The following is a 19,894-nucleotide window of genomic DNA, read 5'->3' on the forward strand; positions in this document are numbered from 1 at the left end:
GTAAAAGAATTAGACGCATTTGAAGAACTCAGCGTCGCTTGCGTGGGCGTTAATGGTTGTGACACTTGGGGAGAATTAGATGGCATATCCTGATTCCTTCAGACTGAGAATCATCCTTAGGCACACTTTCTTTACATAAAATATGCTTTTTACATTGTAAGGCCCTTTCAGTACAAAAGGTACACAAAGTAAGAGGGGGTTCCACAATGGCTTCTAAACACATAGAACAAGGAGTTTCCTCAAGTTCAGACATGTTAAACAGACTAGCAATTGCCACAATAGTCGTAAATCACCTTATTTGATTAAAAAAAAACTTTTTGCAAAAAAACGTACTGCGCCTTTAAGGAATAAAAAGCGCAACAATTTTTTCACACTGCCCTAAAAACTTTCTTATCGCTAAGCAATTGTAAACAACAGTTTCATTTTTCCAAAAATGATTGCACCCTAGGAACAAAAGTGAAATCACCCTTTGAGACATTTTTATTCAAAAAATATACTTAAATAATGAAAACAGCCTTTGCACCTCGCCACAGCTCTGCTGAGGCGCCTACCTGCCCTTAGGGTACTAAAATTAGACTCAACAACGATCCGGTGACTGGAAAATAACCTTAGGCCCCACCGGAGCTGATGCCTGCTGCCTTCCTAGTGAGAGGAAACTGTGCGTCTGAGCACGTGAAATAGGCCCCGCCCATCAACCACATAGGAAGCGGTTTGAATAAAGCCATGTGGTCCCCAGTACATACGATCTCAAAACATAAAACTACAGCCCTGAATAATAAAAATAAAACAAGCTGCCTCTCCCAGTGTCAAGACCAAATATAAATATTGCCAAAGTAAATAACAATATGTATAGAAAACAAATAGGCCTTTCAGTAACACCCTCAGTTTCATAAAGGTCTACTGCTTACCCCTTCCCTTGCAGGGAAACAAATGTCAGCCAATTCTGATATAACAAGTCTCCTCAGAAATAAAAGACTGAACATACCTCAATGTTGCTTAAAGCATGACACCGTTCTCCACACTGAAGATTTTTCTTGCACTACCTTCAGAAACTCTGTGGGAACCAGAATGGATCTTAGTAACGTCTGCAAAGATCATGAACCTCAGGGCAGAAAAATTTCTTCATTCCTTATCCATTTTTCCCTGAGGAAAAACATAATTTATGTAAGAACTTACCTGATAAATTCATTTCTTTCATATTAGCAAGAGTCCATGAGCTAGTGACGTATGGAATATACATTCCTACCAGGAGGGGCAAAGTTTCCCAAACCTTAAAATGCCTATAAAAACACCCCTCACCACACCCACAATTCAGTTTAACGAATAGCCAAGAAGTGGGGTGATAAGAAAGGAGCGAAAGCATCAAAAATAAGGAATTGGAATAATTGTGCTTTATACAAAAAAATCATAACCACCACAAAAAGGGTGGGCCTCATGGACTCTTGCTAATATGAAAGAAATGAATTTATCAGGTAAGTTCTTACATAAATTATGTTTTCTTTCATGTAATTAGCAAGAGTCCATGAGCTAGTGACGTATGGGATAGCAGATACCCAAGATGTGGAACTTACACGCAAGAGTCACTAGAGAGGGAAGGATAAAATAAAGACAGCCAATTCCGCTGAAAAATTAATCCACTACCCAAATCAAAAAGTTTCAATTTTTATAAAAAAAACCCTGAAATTATAAGCAGAAGAATCAAACTGAAACAGCTGCCTGAAGTACCATTCTACCAAAACTGCTTCTAAAGAAGAGAAAACATCAAAATGGTAGAACATAGTAAAAGTATGCAAAGAAGACCAAGTCATTGCTTTGCAAATCTGATCAACAGAAGCTTCATTCTTAAAAAGCCCAGGAAGTAGAAACTTACCTAGTAGAATGAGCCGTAATCCTCTGAGGCGGGAATCCACCCGACTCCAAATAAGCATGATGAATCAAAAGTTTAACCAAGATGCCAAATAAATGGCAGAAGCCTTTTGACCTTCCTAAAACCAGAAAAGATAAACAAATAGACTAGAAGTCTGTCTGAAATCTGAATAGTTTCAACATAGGATTTCAAAACTCTTACCATATCCAAAGAATGTAAGAATCTTACCAAAGAAGTCTTAGGAAAACAATAATTCCTCCCTAATGTTGTTAGAATTTACAACTTTAGGTAAGAATTGAAATGAGGACAGCAAAAACCACCTTATCCTGATGAAAAAATCAGAAAAAGGAGATTCACAAGAAAGAACAGATAATTCAAAAACTGTTCTAGCTGAAGATATGTCTAAAAAGAACAATACTTTCCATGAAAGTAATTAATGTCCAGAGCAAGCATATGCTCAAAATAGAAGAGCCTGTAACGCCTTCAGAACCAAATTAAGACTCCAAGGAGGAGAAATTGGCTTAATGACAGGTTTGATACGAACCAAAGCCTGAACAAAATGATGAATATCAGGAAGTAACACTGCCTTATCCTGATGAAAAATCAGAAAAGGAGATTCACAAGAAAGAGCAGATAACTCAGAAACTCTTCCAGCAGAAGAGATAGCCAAAAGGAACAATACTTTCCAAGAAAGTAATTTAATGTCCAGAGAATGCATAGGTTCAAACGGAGGCGCCTGTAAAGCCCTCAGCACCAAATTGAGACTCCAAGGAGGAGAGATTGACTTAATGACAGGCTTGATACGAACCAAAGCCTGTACAAAACAATGAATATCAGGATGATTAGCAATCTTTCTGTGAAAAAAGAACAGAAAGAGTAGAGATTTGTCCTTTCAAAAAACTTGCAGACAAACCCTTATCCAAACCAACCTGAAGAAATTGTAAAATTCTAGAAATTCTAAAAGAATTTATGAGAAAAACACTAAGAAATGTAGGTCTTCCAGACTCGATAATAAATCTTTCTAGAGACAGATTTACGAGCCTGAAACATAGTATTAATCAATGAGTCAGAGAAACCTCTATGACTAAGAATCAAGCGTTCAATCTCCATACCTTCAAATTTAATGATTTGAGATCCTGATGGAAAAATGGGCCTTGAGAAAGAAGGTCTGGTCTTAACGGAAGTGTCCAAGGTTGGCAACTGGCCATCCGAATGAGATCCGCATACCAAAACCTGTGAGGCCATGCTGGAGCCACCAGCAGTACAAACATTCCATTAGAATTTTGGAAATCACTTTTGGAAGAAGAACTAGAGGTGGAAAGATATAGGCAGAATGATAATTCCAAGGAAGTGTCAATGCATACACTACTTCCGCGTGAGGATCCCCGGACCTGAATAGGCCCCTGGGAAGTTCTTTATTCAGATGAGATGCCAACAGATCTATTTCTGGAAACCCTCACATCTGAAAAATTTAAAAACATATCTGGGTAAAAGAGACTATTCTCCCGGATGTAAAGCTTGATTAACAGAGATAATCCGCTTCCCAATGTCTATACCTGGGAAAAAGATCACAGAATTTAGATAGGAGCTGGATTTAGCCCAAGCAAATATCCGAGATACTTCTGTCACAGCCTAAGGACTGATAGTCCCACCCTGATGATTGACATACACCACAGTTGTGAAATTGTCTAAAAAACAATAAACGTCTCTTCTTCAAAAAGAAACCAACTGAAGAACTCTGAGAATGCACGGAGTTCCAAAATATCAAATGGTAATCTCGCCTCCTGAGATTTCCAAACCCCTTGTGCTGACAGAGATCCTCAGACAGCCTCCCAACCTAAAAGGCTCGCATCTGTAGAGATCATGGTCCAGGTTGAAAGAAATGAAGAAACCTGTAGAACTAAATGATGGTGATCTTAACCACCAAATCAAAGATAGTTAAACATTAGGATTCGAAGATTTAAAAAGTGAAATCTTAGAATCCCTGCACCATTATTCAGCATAAAAAAACTGGAAAGGTTTTCTATGAAAATGAGCAAAGGGAATTGAATCCAATGCTGCAGCCATAAGACCTAAAACTTCCATGCATATATATCAACTGAAGGAAATAATAGAGACTGAAGGTACCGATAGATGGAACTCAATAAAATTGTCACTTGTCTGTTAGAGACAAAGACAGTGACACAAACTATCTGGAAACCTAAAAAAGGTGACCCTTGTGTGAGGAATCAAGAGCTTTTGAAAAAAAGATCCTCTAACTATGTCCTGAAAAAACAAAGTTGAATCATATGAGATTCCGCAGCCTCAGAAAATAATCTGAATGAAAACAGAAAATGAAGATATGCATCTATTGTATCTAATGAAAACAAATAATGCTATCACTGACCAAAAAAAGGCAGAATAGACCGTATAAATACAAATCTAAAAGATGGTACATTTATATAAAAAAGATTTTCTATCTTTGGAACAATGAATAGTTTTGAATAAAACCCCAAAACCCAGTTCCTAAAAATGGAACTGCAAGAAATACCCCAGAAGATTCCAGGTCTGAGCAGCGCTTGAGCCCCAACGGGTGATCAGCCGCGCTTCAACATTACCCAAAATATATAAGACTGAAACACACTTAAGGAAATTGTTAGCCTTACTGGAATAGCTGGAATATAATAGAGAAAAAAAGACTTCTCACAGACGGTTTTACTCTGAATTTTATTCTGTACCCAAAATCTAAGAAATTTGGACCGAATAGAACCAAACAAATTTCAAAAAAGTCTTAACCTGCCCCTTACCAGCCAAGCTGGAATACAGCACATACATGCAAATTTAGGGAGCTGATTTTGAACTAAAAAATTTCCAATTAAAAACATGTTACTTGGGAAAGAATTCAGGAATTTGTTCCTTAATAAGAACAACCAAACTAATATAAGCTTAAAGTTTTAGTCTTAGAACTCAATCTTGAAGCCCAGAGTAACAGTTAAGAATTGAATCCAATTATGAACCAAATAATTGATTATCTTAGAAAAAAAGAAATATGGATTTTTTTAGAAATCACAAAATTCTTCTAGCTAAAACAGCTAAAGACATAGATTAAACCTCATTTGCGAAAATATTCAATAAAATGAAGACACAAATGAAATTATTAGCATGATAGTCCAGTTAAAGGACCAGTCAACACACTGGACTTGCATAATCAACAAATGCAAGACAACAAGACAAATGCAACAGCACCTAGTCTAGTAGATTTTATCCCTTTAACAATGCTAAAATAAATCATAATCTGATACTTGATCTTAAAGTAAACAGAAAAATGAAGCAATTGCAACATCATCCAAATAAATCACAGGTCCAAGAAAAGTACCTGAAAATAAATAATTTTCCTTAAATAAGATACAACCATCTAAAAGGAAAATAAATACTATTTTGCTATAGAAACAATAGCATAATTAGCAGGAGTAGAGATAGCCCCATTAAATTGGAGAACCCTCAAATTGAAATTAACTGCCGGCAAAGAATATAGTTTAAAACCTTTGAAGAAGGAATAAAAGAAAATTCTCAGCCTATTCCATTCCCTAGTATGAGGAACTGGAAAAAAACCTCTGAAAACACAGAAGAAAAAATAAGCAGAAATAAAATGTTAGCTAGTCTTGAAAAAGAACTAGTTACCTCAATATTCAAAATAATCAACACCTTTTCAACAAAGAACAAATGTACTCTAATAAAAAATAAAAAAGTAGATTTGTTAGTGTCAATATCTGATGAAGAAAATTCTGAATGAGAAAAAACATCATCAGAGAAGGATAAAGCAGTATGTTGTTGGTCATTTGAAACTTCAATAATTAAAAAAGAAGTTTGAAAAAGACCTAAAAATTTTATTAGAAGGCGCGATGTCAGACAAAGCCTTTAAAATAGAATCAGAAAAATATTCTTATAATTCTAAGTATACCTTGTACATAAGATGTAAAAAGAATAGCAATATATAAAGCATAAATACTAATGGATTCTGCATGTAAAAGTTTATCATGAAACTTATAACAAACCATAGCTAAAGATAAACATTCATAACATTTTAAAATAAATGAACTTAGCTTTGGTAGGACTGAACTCAGTCAACAGGAATCCCTCAGTACGTTTTGAAACAGGAACAGTGTACGAGAAATCTTGCAATATGTAATAGAAAAAAACAACATTTAAAGCAAAATTATCAAATTCCTTAAATGACAGTTTCAGGAATGGGAAAAAATGCAAAATAACAAGCTTCTAGAAACCAGAAGCAATGAAAAAATGAGACTTAAATAATGTGAGAAAAAAGTGAAACAAAGACGCCCACATTTTTTGGCGCCAAGAATGACGCCCACATTATTGGCGCTAAGTACAACGCCCATATTTTTTGGCGCCAAGTATGACACCACATCCTCTGACGCCGAAACCGACGCCCACATTTTTTGGCGCAAAAAAATCGTCTGAATACACATGCGTCAAAAAAAAAAAAATGACGTTTAACTGAATACAACTTCCGGCGTCAACTAAATTTTGTGCCAAAAAAAGTTTGCGCCAAAAATGACGCAATAAAATGAGGCTTTTTCTGCCCCCGCGAGCCTAACAGCCCACAGGGAAAAATAGTCAATTGAAATTTTTCAAGGTAAGAAAAAATATTTATTCATATGCATTATCCCAAATAATGAAACCGACAGTCTGAATTTAAGGAATACTGATTATCCTGAATCATGGCAAATATAAGTTTAAAGACATATATTTAGAACTTTACATATAAAGTGCCCAACCATAGCTTAGAGTGTCACAAAAAAATAATACTTACTTACCCCGGGACACTCATCTACATATAGTAGATAGCCAAACCAGTACTGAAACGAGAATCAGTAGAGGTAATGGTATATAAGAGTTTATTGTCGATCTGAAAAGGGAGGTAGGAGAAGAAATCTCTACGACCGATAACAGAGAAGCTATGAAATAGATCCCCTAGAGGAAGACCATTGTATTCAAATAGGCAATACTCCCTTCACATCCCTCTGACATTCACTGCCCTCTGAGAGGAAAACCGGGCTTCAACCTGCTGCGAAGCGCATATCAACGTAGAATCTAGCACAAACTTACTTCACCACCTCCATGGGAGGCAAAGTTTATAAAACTGAATTGTGGGTGTGGTGAGGGGTGTATTTATAGGCATTTTAAGGTTTGGGAAACTTTGCCCCTCCTGGTAGGAATGTATATCCCATACGTCACTAGCTCATGGACTCTTGCTAATTACATGAAAGAAATAGTACTCACCGGTACCATTTTAAAATAAAAAACTTCTTGATTGAAGAATCTAAAACTAACACCTCACTTTACCTGTTCCAATTACTAACACGGGCAAAGAGAATGACTGGGGATGGAGAGGAGGGAGGAGCTATATATACAGCTCTGCTGTGGTGCTCTTTGCCACTTCCTGTTAGCAGGAGGATAAATCCCACAAGGATGAAATCCGTGGACTCGTCATATCTTGTAGAAGAAAACTTGGTTAACTGTGTGTGTTTAGGTTTGATGTAGATATAAATGATCTCTTATGTTATATTGTAATGTTTTAGAATAGAGGCTTATATGATATGTATACAGTATAGGAATACTGAAGTGGGTTAAGATACTTTGCCCCACATGAAAGTGATTACACCACTTATTGAATATGGTGACTTATCTCACACTTTAATAGCAGCCGCTTAATTACAGGAACTTTTTTTGAAGACATCTATCTAAAAACACAGACCTGTAACTATATATTGGACAATTATCGGATTTCAGCTAATTTATAGGTCTATGGGTAATATATATATAGGTTGTTTTATCTGTTCTTTTAGATTTGGAGTTAGAGCAATGTTAGCTTGATAGAGTTTTCATAGAAAAACAGTCATATCTATTCTTCATCCCAACTCTCACCACTAGATGGCAGTCACAGCTTGGCTTAACCTTATGATACATATTTAATGTGATGGGGAATAACTCCAGGGATTAATATTGTACACTCTTTGGCATTCTGTTTGTAAGGTTATATACTTTTCAAAGCGGAGGAATATATATACTTCTAGCTCAATATCATTGATGGCTTGAGATATATGTTAAAAGCTCCCCTCTTAAACCTAACAGGTTATGCTACATAGTTTGCTTGATGATAATATCTCTGTTGCCCCCCCCTCTCAGTTTTACAGGATGATATTAGGATTATATTAGCTCATATATCCTACAAGTCGAAATATAACATCTATTTACATGTCACTGCAGGTAATATGTTTGTACGCATTTGGCATGCTAGAGGGGGCTATTATATTTATGCAGAGATTCCTACAAATAATTGTCTTGCTGTGGCATCAGCGGTCGAGATGGCGCAGTCTAGATTATAACTATAATTTTCAAGAAGAATCCCTATAAATTTTAATTTGCACCAAAAGCCATACTTACATTTTAATTGCTACCAGTGCTCCTGTAATCATTATGGAAATAATGTGCGACTCCAGATGTGACTATAATCTTTATATGGGACAATTACTAGATGATAACTCGCTCTTTATATAAATGTATTTGTTTCTGGTTTCATAAAGCACTATCTGGAATGCTATTGCTCATGTGAGGTTAATATAGTCTATCTAGCTGGCTTCTGTGAGCACGGGAAGATGCATCCCCTACACCCTTTCTTGATATTCATGTTCTCCTCTTGATTCCCACTTAGTACAAAGGACCATGTTTGAGGTCTGTGAGGCCTACTTTAGTATTTAGGGATGCCATCCCACATTTGTTGTATTACTGTTAAAAGGAGAAATACAAAACGCATAGATTGTTTATTATAGTATTTAAAAAAAAAAAAAGTACTCTATTGGGCCCGGGCCCGCACGACAGGGGAGCCTGACGTGTTAGTGAGGACAATCACATATTAGACTGTAGTTTAAAAGTTCAAGATATAATTCAGAGTATATGTTGTGTTATACCAGTTGGTTTCTTACAGCAACCTAATTTGAGTAATCCATTGGCCATCCAGTTCAGGTTATATCACAAAGTAACCTGTGATAATAAGTACAAAAGATATATAGGATGAACTAGTTCCTATTTAAATTGGGTTAAATTTACATATCTCAGGGTACGCCATAGTTGGGAATTATTTCTTGGATATGCCACTCTCCATACCAACAACAGGAAATAGTTTTGAGCCCTGTTAGCTTCCATTTATTTTGATTTGGCTGCGACTTTGGCAGTTTCTTAATATGATATTCAGAGGTGTTGTGAGTCCTTAAGATACCCATAGTGCAAACCAATAACATATATGTTCCTATTTTGTATAATATCACCTGGGCTCTAATAATATATACCCGGAAAGGGAGGAAAAGAGGAGGGAAAGAAAGGTGTCTCCCCTCGTCCTTTCCCTCTCTACGGGGTAGAGCAGGTCATATCCACTTCCCCTTTCCCGTCTTCATCCAGTGGTGACAGCAACCCCTGAGGGGAGATACCACTTATGTCCCTCTACTGTATGGGTCCGGGGATGATATGTTTCTATACCAACCCAGCCTCAAAGTTATATTTCCTAATACTTGCCCCCTAGCCTCTAACCTCTCTCCTTTGAGTTTCTGATGGCTCCGTTCCCCCATTATCCCTTATTTTCCTCCTCCTTACACCAGTGAGCTTACTTCGTAAGCAAAGGAAAATGAATCCTATAGAAACATTTATTTTCTCTCTCCATAACAACAGCCTACTATATTTTATTTCCATGAATCTTAAAAATTTCCAGTTATAAATAGACTCTGAAGTGTGAACAACTCATTTTCTGTACTGGAACAGAGTAAACAGATTGCTAAAAGATCTATTATATCATTGATATTATCGGTATTAACTGTACGGTAATGATTTGTTCATGAGTGTACTTCATATGTTTACAACGAAATGTTGCCCATAATGGTTCAAACTTATTACATAATTTGTTGCTGATATACTGTATATATGTAATGTTTTATACTCTACTAAGCCCAAAAGTGGCTATAGACTTAACTCACTTGCCTCCATTGCATATTTATACCATGGTCTTACTAATTTAAGAAGAGGTATATATAATTACAAAAATGAGGTTACTGATATCTCTGCCTATTTCATTTGGAATATATATTTACCTGACTGTACACTGTTTTATTACCGTGACTTATATCCCAACGTTTGTACTACTAAAGTTTTGGCAATTCTGCATACATTGTATATGTTTATAATAACCTTAAAAAATAATTTAAAAAATAATAATTTTTTGAAAAGCAATAAACTACATTTTTACAATTGGAAGAAATACATACCAAGTTTTTCCTCCTATTCAAAAGGGAATCTATTCCCAGAGAGGGCGCCAATGGAAAGCGATTGAATAACTATGGATATTACTCACTGATGTCTGAAATCATCCGATCGAATTCTATGATTCCCCAAAAAAGGCATTGTATTGAAAAGCATCTGATAACGGCTTATAGTCAAAACAAACAGACTATATAGCATAATGTTATCAACAGGCCATTAGAAATAGTTGGAAATAATTTTCTATTCACATATAGGAGTCTAATTTCCAGAGTTTCTCCTTTTCACAGCAATTACTAGTCTGTAAAGGATGGTGATGACCCCAAAAGCAGTTCAAAATTTATTGTCAAGGGTATAAAATGAACCACAAACAATCTACTCAAGAAAAGCACCATAGTAAAACACAATTTAAGATGTATTAAAATAATAAAGATTACAGGCCGTGCACCTGAAATACTGAAAGTCCCTTATTAAATATTGAGGGACACAGACTGTCTGCCAGAGTTTTCAAAGATTAACAACTATAATACTGGCTAAATGTATCTGAGCCAAACATAAGATTGAGTCAGTTTCTCAAAGCAACTGAATACTTTGTGTTCAATCCCATTATTTAATATACGACAACTCTTATCTCCAATACATTTTGGGTTTGATTACTAGTGTCTTGCTAACTGTTGCGTGCAAGTGATATAGGTGTTTTGCATGCGTCAAAGAGTGCGCACATTACAAGTTTAAAGTAAAGTAAATGCTATCGCGAGAGCGCATTATATTATACGCTCGTCTAGTTAGCGGGACTGAAATCGTTGCGTAAAGGGAAGTGAGTTAAAAAAAGTTGCACTAATCACGACAAATACATTTAAAATTACACAATTGATATGCAATAATTACAGGGCCTACACATACAATATAACAAATTCCCAAATAAGTTCCCCTAAAAAAAAACAACTAAAATAAACAGAAATATCACCAATAGGGAGCGCCCCTATTTGTGACATTTAAAATTACAGCTACACTCATATTAACACTATCTGATAAAAATGATTCAAATAAATATTTAAAAAAAAAGTTATAAGGGCTATACCTGTGTATGTATATATGTAAATATGTATATATATATATACACATACATATATACACACACACACACACACACACATTACATTAACATTAGAAGATATATAAATATATATTTAATAATAAAAATACATGTAAAATCTTAAAACGCATTATTGAAATACTAAATATAAAATATGAAAAAATAATAATTAAAAATTATATACTGTAAAATATTTTATAATATTTTTTCATTATTAATATTTTTAATTTTATATTTAATATTTCAATAACATGCTTTAAGATTAGTATGTTTTCATGTGCGCTAACCCGACACCACATTAGACCTAAATCCTGAACCCTGAAGAGCATCACACATATTTACATTTCTATGTTCTTCACATAGATGCAAATTAAAGGGCAGTCTAATCAAAATTAAACTTTTGTGATTCGGATAGGGCCTGCCATTTTAAACAACTTTCCAAAATACTTTTATCATCAAATTTTCTTTGTTCTCTTGGTATTCTTAGTTAAAAGCTAAACCTAAGAAGGCTCATATGGTAATTTCTAAGCCCTTGAAAGTTGCCTCTTTTATGAATGCATTTGACAGTTTTTCACAGCTAGAGGGCGATAGTTCATGCGTGCCATATAGATAACATTGTGCTCACGCCTGTGGAGTTACTTATTGTTACAAACTGCTATTTGTAACTGGCCCTTTAAATGGAAAATTGCCCTGCTTCCCTGGATTTTGGAGAAGCCTATTTGCCAGCCTCCTTCCTCATGACTATGGCCCCTGGAAGATTGTGCCCCTGAAAACATTAACTTTTATTGGGTGTGTATGGCCCTTTAAGAACCGTCTGGGGACATATTGTGACTTTGGTGAACAATGCCCCTTTAAGACTATGTCCCCAGACCTGTGAAATGACTTGTCCCTGGCTTTCTCCCACTTGGTTCAGTGGATAGGGCTTGCTGAACCAAATGCCACACAGGCAGAGTGTTCCACAGAGGGGAAGCACTATTGCAAAGGCATTGGTTTTCATTGTGTGCCATTAAGAAGTTAATTTTGTTCAATTCTAAATACAAGTTTGCTGGGATCAGCTCTAATTAAGTTTAGTGATAAAACATTCCCATTGTCTAATCAGACTGCTAGTGATAAGGTGGACTGCATTGTTTTATTGTGTGTAATGTTATCTGCTGAAGTAATGTTGTGGCCTGTCAAAGGGAGTGTGTCTCTATCTAAATGTATAAAATGTGTGATTGGGGATTTTATGCCTCCCCCTGAGAGTGTCCTGTTTGCATGTAACCTCAATAAAAACCAGGCTGTGTGTTCCAGCACATCAGACCTATTCTGACCCTCTAACTTGCAGCTTTGACTCATGTTTGTAGGGGACCGCTATAATCACTACAGGGATTGCTATGCTCTTCATACTCCCTTAGCTACTGAGCTCCTGTAAGAGCTCTTGTTCCTGATCCTGCTTTGCTCTAAAGAAGGAAGAGGTTCACCTACTGGAGCCTGGTCGTAGGTCCAGGACGCAGAGCAGACGGCGAGATACCAGCCCAGCAGCGGTGGTTCGTAGAGTCTGCGTTACTTATGGTGGCTACGCAGCAGTTATAGTGTCTACGGTGCTGCTGCTCCTTTGGTGAGCGCTAGGAGCATCCTTTTCTACGGTCCAACTTCCAGCCAGCCTGGAGGCAACATTAACATTTGTCGGTAGCGGTGGGATAGCGTCCTAGCGCAAGGAGCAGCACCCCAACAGCACTGGTATCGTAGGAGAGTTATTGAGGGCAACGCTAGCCACTGCGCAGCGTCCCTACCTACAGCAGCATGGAGCTGACAAGATACTGGTCAGAACCATGTGAAGAGCACCTCAACCGGATCCGTCGCTATGAGGGCGCGGATTTCGTTCCAGAGGTAAAGAGGCGGCTAGTCCGATATGGTCCAGACCCTGCGCAGGAGGTAGTCAGTCGCATCATCCGGGAATTGGATATGGAGAACGAAGCGGCACGAGTCTTTGAGCGCCAACTGTGGAGTTTGAGGGTATGGACACCTGGTCTCTCTCCCCAGCCAAAGCATGTTCCACAGGGAGAGGAGAGCAGCGACCTCCCTCCCCAGCGGCAGTATACCGTGCAGAGGGAAGAGACAACCGGTCTCCTTCCCCAACCCCAACCAGAGATACCAGAGGCAGCAGGCCTCATAGACTGGTCCTGGGAGGACCCCCAGCAGGCAGGTGGAGATGGGACCGCAGACTCTCTACCGGCCCTACAGGGATGCTGGGCAGGCGGCCCAGATCCCCAGCGACAGACCCAGCTACAGGGAGGGGAGAGCATCGACCTCCCTCCCCAGCTGGAGTGTGCCTTCCAGGGAGAGGAGACAACCGGTCTCTCTCCCCAGCCGCAGCATGTTCCACAGGGAGCGGAGAGCATCGACCTCCCTTCCCAACGGCCGCCGGAGTATCAGGAGGAGGAGGTAAGCCAATCTCCCCCTCCCCAGCTAACTCCTAACTTGGGCCCAGGGTTAACAGTGGAGATGTTAACCCCCACGTTCCCTTTGCCACCGGGCAGGACTATGCCCCAATTCCCCCAGCAGAAGAGCTGGCATCAGGACAGAGCGCTGCTGGCCTCTGCCCTACAGACCCCCTTGTTACAAGACTGGCCTGCAAACCCCTCACCCCAGCAGAAGCGCTGGCACCAGGGCAGAGTGCCGCTGGCCTCTGCCCCCCAAGTACCACCAGCTATTTGCCCAGCTGCGCCAGGAAGGCCGAGGATGCTACACTTTCATCCTACAACCTGGAACCTACAGGCCAGTACTACTTATTGTGGGGGGGCTACTTTGCTGCTAATGTTTATTTGTGGGTGGGTTGCGAGACTAACTTAGGCACTGACCGACAGAAGGTCAGGTGCCTGGTTAGTCTCCCTCCAAAAGGGGAGATATGTTACAAACTGCTATTTGTAACTGGCCCTTTAAATGGAAAATTGCCCTGCTTCCCTGGATTTTGGAGAAGCCTATTTGCCAGCCTCCTTCCTCATGACTATGGCCCCTGGAAGATTGTGCCCCTGAAAACATATTAACTTTTATTGGGTGTGTATGGCCCTTTAAGAAGCGTCTGGGGACATATTGTGACTTTGGTGAACAATGCCCCTTTAAGACTATGTCCCCAGAACTGTGAAATGACTTGTCCCTGGCTTTCTCCCACTTGGTTCAGTGGATAGGGCTTGCTGAACCAAATGCCACACAGGCAGAGTGTTCCACAGAGGGGAAGCACTATTGCAAAGGCATTGGTTTTCATTGTATGCCATTAAGAAGTTAATTTTGTTCAATTCTAAATACAAGTTTGCTGGGATCAGCTCTAATTAAGTTTAGTGATAAAACATTCCCATTGTCTAATCAGACTGCTAGTGATAAGGTGGACTGCATTGTTTTATTGTGTGTAATGTTATCTGCTGAAGTAATGTTGTGGCCTGTCAAAGGGAGTGTGTCTCTATCTAAATGTATAAAATGTGTGATTGGGGATTTTATGCCTCCCCCTGAGAGTGTCCTGTTTGCATGTAACCTCAATAAAAACCAGGCTGTGTGTTCCAGCACATCAGACCTATTCTGACCCTCTAACTTGCAGCTTTGACTCATGTTTGTAGGGGACCGCTATAATCACTACAGGGATTGCTATGCTCTTCATACTCCCTTAGCTACTGAGCTCCTGTAAGAGCTCTTGTTCCTGATCCTGCTTTGCTCTAAAGAAGGAAGAGGTTCACCTACTGGAGCCTGGTCGTAGGTCCAGGGTGCAGAGCAGACGGCGAGATACCAGCCCAGCAGCGGTGGTTCGTAGAGTCTGCGTTACTTATGGTGGCTACGCAGCAGTTATAGTGTCTACGGTGCTGCTGCTCCTTTGGTGAGCGCTAGGAGCATCCTTTTTCTACGGTCCAACTTCCAGCCAGCCTGGAGGCAACCGTAACACTTATTTTACTTAGTTTTTCTGCAAGAGATGGAAGGAGCGGGTCAATCCAATAGTGATCACAAGTATTTTATTGTAAACGCAATATACATGCAATCGTGTGAAGTCTTTTATTGTAAACGCAATCTACATCTAATCAAGATGTCTTTTGTGCATGCAATTCTTAAGAGCTCTGAAGAAGCAAATGCACAAAAAGTGTCAGATCTTTTGTTATACCCCTCACATTTGCATGTAGATTGCATTTACAATAAAACACTTGTGATTTATTGACCTACTCCTTCGTTCTATTGGTCTTTAATTGTACATTGCAGTACCGCTTTCAGGGTCGACCCTTTTTCAGTAATACACTGTGTTACCACGCAGAGTTTATTGCTCGCTGGCTTGTAGAGAGAGTGTCTCTTATGCAGCACTAAAGAGTCTAACATATTCCCACAGCAGAATGGACAAAGCTTCTGACATGGAGAGGAGGAATTCCTGCCTGCCGTGGAAGGAACCACCTGGATCTAGCAGAGGGATTGAGAGAGGGTTCCTCCCCAGACTATTACCAGTACTCTTACGCAGACACATTTTAATTTCCTCCTTTCCTTCTCTTGTTTAATACCTATACAGCTGTGCTTCATATATTTTATCACCTTACTGACTAGTTATTTACATACTTTACATCAAGCTAAATGAATTTGAACATTATGATCATTACGAATGGTACTAGTTGTGGATCTGAATATTTACTCAGAAACCTCATTGATGCTGTATAATTATGTATATACTTTCTTAAAGGGACACTCAAGTCAAAACTACACTTTCATGATTCAGATAGAGAATGCAATTTTAAACATCTTTCCAATTTACTTCCACAGTCTTTTTTTATTTACACTTTTTGAGTCACCAGCTCCTACTGAGCATGTGCAAGAATTCACAGAATATACGTATAAGCATTTACTTTGAAATTTGTCAGAAAAGAAAATCTACTACTCATTTGAAGCTATTGCATGGTCTTTTTATCATGTATTGGTTGATTATGCAAATCTACTGTATTTACTGGTCCTTTAACTATTTAAATTCACAGGTCACAAATAACATTATGGTTTATGTTTCTATTGGTAATTTTCCTACAAGAGACAGAAGGATTTTGATGAGAATGTGCTGCTGCTATAGCTAAAGGTAGAGCTTTAAGCTGTTGATTTTCAGCTTTCACTGCAAATATTAGGAACTCCTGATATTTACGAGACAATTTAGGAAGAGTTTACAAGGTTAGTGAATATAGACTATTTCTAACTTTTTTGTGGGGGGGTTTTCCCCCCAAAGACCTCCATTTACATAATATTTTTTCAGACAAAAAACATAATTACCACCAATATAACATAATATTTTAAATTAAATTGCACCACCTTATACATTTTTATTCCCTCTTCCTCTTCTATTTCTTGGGCCATTCTTCTAAAGAATTCAGTCCTGTCTTCTAAACCACTGTGTGGGGCTTTCAGCACATATGGGAACTTTTTTGCCTATACAGTGGAAAAAATAAAAAGTATCAAAACAAAAACAAAAAAGATAAGAAAAAAGGTGTGCACATGTGTTTATAATCTGGTGGCAATAAATTATAGCAGGAAGGAGAGGAAAAAAAATAAAAAAACACTCATTTTGTAACAATATACTTACAATGTAGGCACATCTATGTTTATAGCCAGTAAGATGTTGCAGAGTCGATTGTAAATCACTGTCCACATTACAAAGGTGACATATATATTTTATCAAAAATTTTGATTCACGATTTCGAACTCTGTGTTCCAACACATACTCCAATCCTATTGAGAAAAAGAAAATTGTTTCTATTAGTGGAGGGTTGACAGCTGGACCCCCGCTGCACATTTTGGCCAGATTCAAAGTCAGTACCTATTTCTCTACTCTGCTTTGTAGCCCCTTGTGATATCCCTGCCATAATGTAGGTGAGAGCTTGCCACTGGATGGATATAGCATAAATATACCGCAATTAGTGAGTGGATGTGCCTGATCGTGAGTATTGCAGTGTCTATTGAAATTGTGATTTATTGTGGAGTATCAAGTGGCCTTTCTTGATGGATCGGTAAGCTCCTAGTCTGTTTCCGAAGCTTGAGGTACTCAAGGAAAATTCTTTTATGCATTAAATCATATTACATGGTGGGATGACTATATATGTACTGTCATATATGCTTTATTGATTGCACAATTGGAACGCAACATCAAAGGGGCTATTCTGGAAATTCAAAACTATTGGAGAGGTAGAAATTTTTTATTCATTTAAATTTTGGATTACAAAAAGCTGGCTGTCTGGTACTATATAAGACACTATCTATATAGATGGAAATTATTTTTTCTTGAAATGAAATATTGGATATGACTATCTGGCCATTATGGGACATTCATACAGAATTATCGTATAATGTACGATATATGGGTGTTTTCATGTAACCTTGAGAATGTAATATTTGCCGTAAAAGTTTTGTGTTGGATATGGTATCGCTTTAGCACTCTGTTTTGTATAATTCATTTATATTTCACCATTGTGCACCGTGACTCATAATGAGATGTCTGCTTAATGGACTTTGTGGTGCGGTATACAATTAAATCAAATATTTTTTTATTTTATTTTTTTGACAGATAACTAAAACATATTGGCTAAACAACATTACAATGCAATATAATTACTCTGACTGCTTGTGCATACCATTTTGTCCCCCACCTCCTCATATGAAAAGGTTTGTGTTTAATTAAAAAAAAAAAAAAAAATTTACTTGTATGTCCAATACCAACATTCTGGTTGTTTGCGACACTGAGCTTCATTTGAGCTGCAACACTGCAGAATTTTACCTTAAAACGAAACAACTGCAAGTTTAACTGCAAAACACTTTAAATATTGCAGTATGTGTGTCCTTTGCTGACAGGGAAAAGTGTTCTGAATGACTATTTTTTTAACCCCTCTCCAATGGCAACTGATTTACTTTATTCGGTTACTGCCCATACCCTGAGCATTTTTCTTTAAAATCTGGGTGGCAGCACAAATCATTTTTAGTTGAAACTTAATCAAAAGGTATGCCTTAATGTTGTGAGCAACACCTTTTTGGCTTACTTAGTCCCGACAAAACAAGAACAAGAAATTATCTGCAGATAAAACTGCAATTTCTATATCTTGCCCACTTATAAGTGGATCCCCATTGACTTGAAGAACCCCTTTCCCTGAAGGTGGCGGGAGAGAAATCGGCCCTGCCCTCATAGAACCAAATATAAGCAAACCACTAACAAACTTCCCCATTATTAGTTTGATCTTGAATGGTATGGACAAAGGATGAATCCAATATGCTATAAAGGGGGAGAGGTCAATGAGGATCCAATTATAAGTGGGCCAAGATAAAGAAATTGCAGTTTTACCTGCAGATAATTTCTTGTTCTTGTTTTGTCGGGACTAAGTAAGCCAAAAAGGTGTTGCTCACAACATTAAGGCATACCTTTTGATTAAGCAACTTTGTGCTGCCACCCAGATTTTAAAGAAAAATGCTCTTTTAATGGGTATGTCATTTACCTTAATGGGATCCCCATTGATTTGAAGAGATCACAAAGCAGTAAACGATGGGTTCGAAAAAAATGCAGAATTACAAAATATATGCTGCAAAAAGTGTACAATACTTATTGAGAAACAACAGAGAACAAAACATTTCTTCCAAATTTAGCAGAGGAGGACTCAAGAATGTTCAACTTGTAATGAGCTTCAAAAGGTATGCAGATTTATTCAAGATTGCAGCTTGACAAATCTCAGAAACAGAGGAACTAACCTGCAAAGCCCAAGACATGGATACTGCCCTAGTTGAGTGCGCATTAATGCCATCCGGAACAGGAACTTGCTGAAGCTTGTAAGCTGTGGTGATACACCTAATACACAGCCTTTCTTTTTTCCAAAAGGAACAACCAATAAACAAGATGCCTTACGAATGTTCTTAGTCTTTTCCAAGTAAATACGAAGACCTCTCACAACATCAAGTGTATTGATCTTTAAGTTTTTTTTGTCTGTACAAAAGATGGGAAGGGAAATATCTTGATTCATGTGAAAATCTAACACTTCTTTAGTAAAAAAAAATCTGGGACTGTATGAAGGACTACCCTTTCTTGGTGAAAACTGTATAAGATGAATCTGCCAAGAGAGCTTGAAGTTCAGAAACTTGTGCACCAGAGGTTTAACATGCATCTTGAAAAAACTGTCCAATTGAATCCGCAATGGCCAATTTGATACCTGTAATTGCAGAGATAGCTGGATGCTTGAACTTTCAAGATTGACCTTTTTGTATGCATGAAATTTAAATTCCAAAACAGTGGATGCAGTAACTTGATCAAAAGAGAGTTTCAGATCTTCACAGCAGGCACCAAAAATATTCCAAACTTTATGATAAGCTACAGTAGTAGAAGGCTTCCTAAACTGGGACATAAAATCTATCAGGCTCTTTGAAATTCCATTCAGCTTCCATACCATGACGGAAAGGGATTGAGGATGAAAAACTGGCCCTTGGCATAGAAGATCTGGAAGATTTCTTGGAGAATCCACAGCCAATTTGAGTAGCAGAGGAAACTAAGACCTTCTGGGCTACCAAGGAAGAACTGCAATGACTTTAGCTCTGTCTTTGTCGATTTTCTGAACAACTAGTAGCAATGAAAAAAGGAGGAAGTACAATAAAATCTATTTTTTTTTTAT

At 38.0% G+C, this 19,894-nt stretch overlaps 1 protein-coding gene across 6 annotated transcripts in view; it reads right to left on the bottom strand.

The window, feature by feature from the left end:
* Positions 1 to 19,894, bottom strand: part of LOC128660495 (uncharacterized) — a 422,478-nt gene that overhangs the window by 316,016 nt on the left and 86,568 nt on the right. For all 6 annotated transcript variants that reach the window (XM_053714388.1, XM_053714387.1, XM_053714386.1 and 3 more), the window contains 2 exons: positions 16,837 to 16,982; positions 16,566 to 16,682 (listed from right to left, as the gene is read on the bottom strand). In XM_053714388.1, the coding sequence (XP_053570363.1) occupies positions 16,566 to 16,682; positions 16,837 to 16,982 (263 nt within the window). The remainder of the gene's footprint in view (positions 1 to 16,565; positions 16,683 to 16,836; positions 16,983 to 19,894) is intronic.

This window comes from Bombina bombina, chromosome 5 (assembly GCF_027579735.1).
Source record: "Bombina bombina isolate aBomBom1 chromosome 5, aBomBom1.pri, whole genome shotgun sequence".
NCBI lineage: Eukaryota > Metazoa > Chordata > Amphibia > Anura > Bombinatoridae > Bombina > Bombina bombina.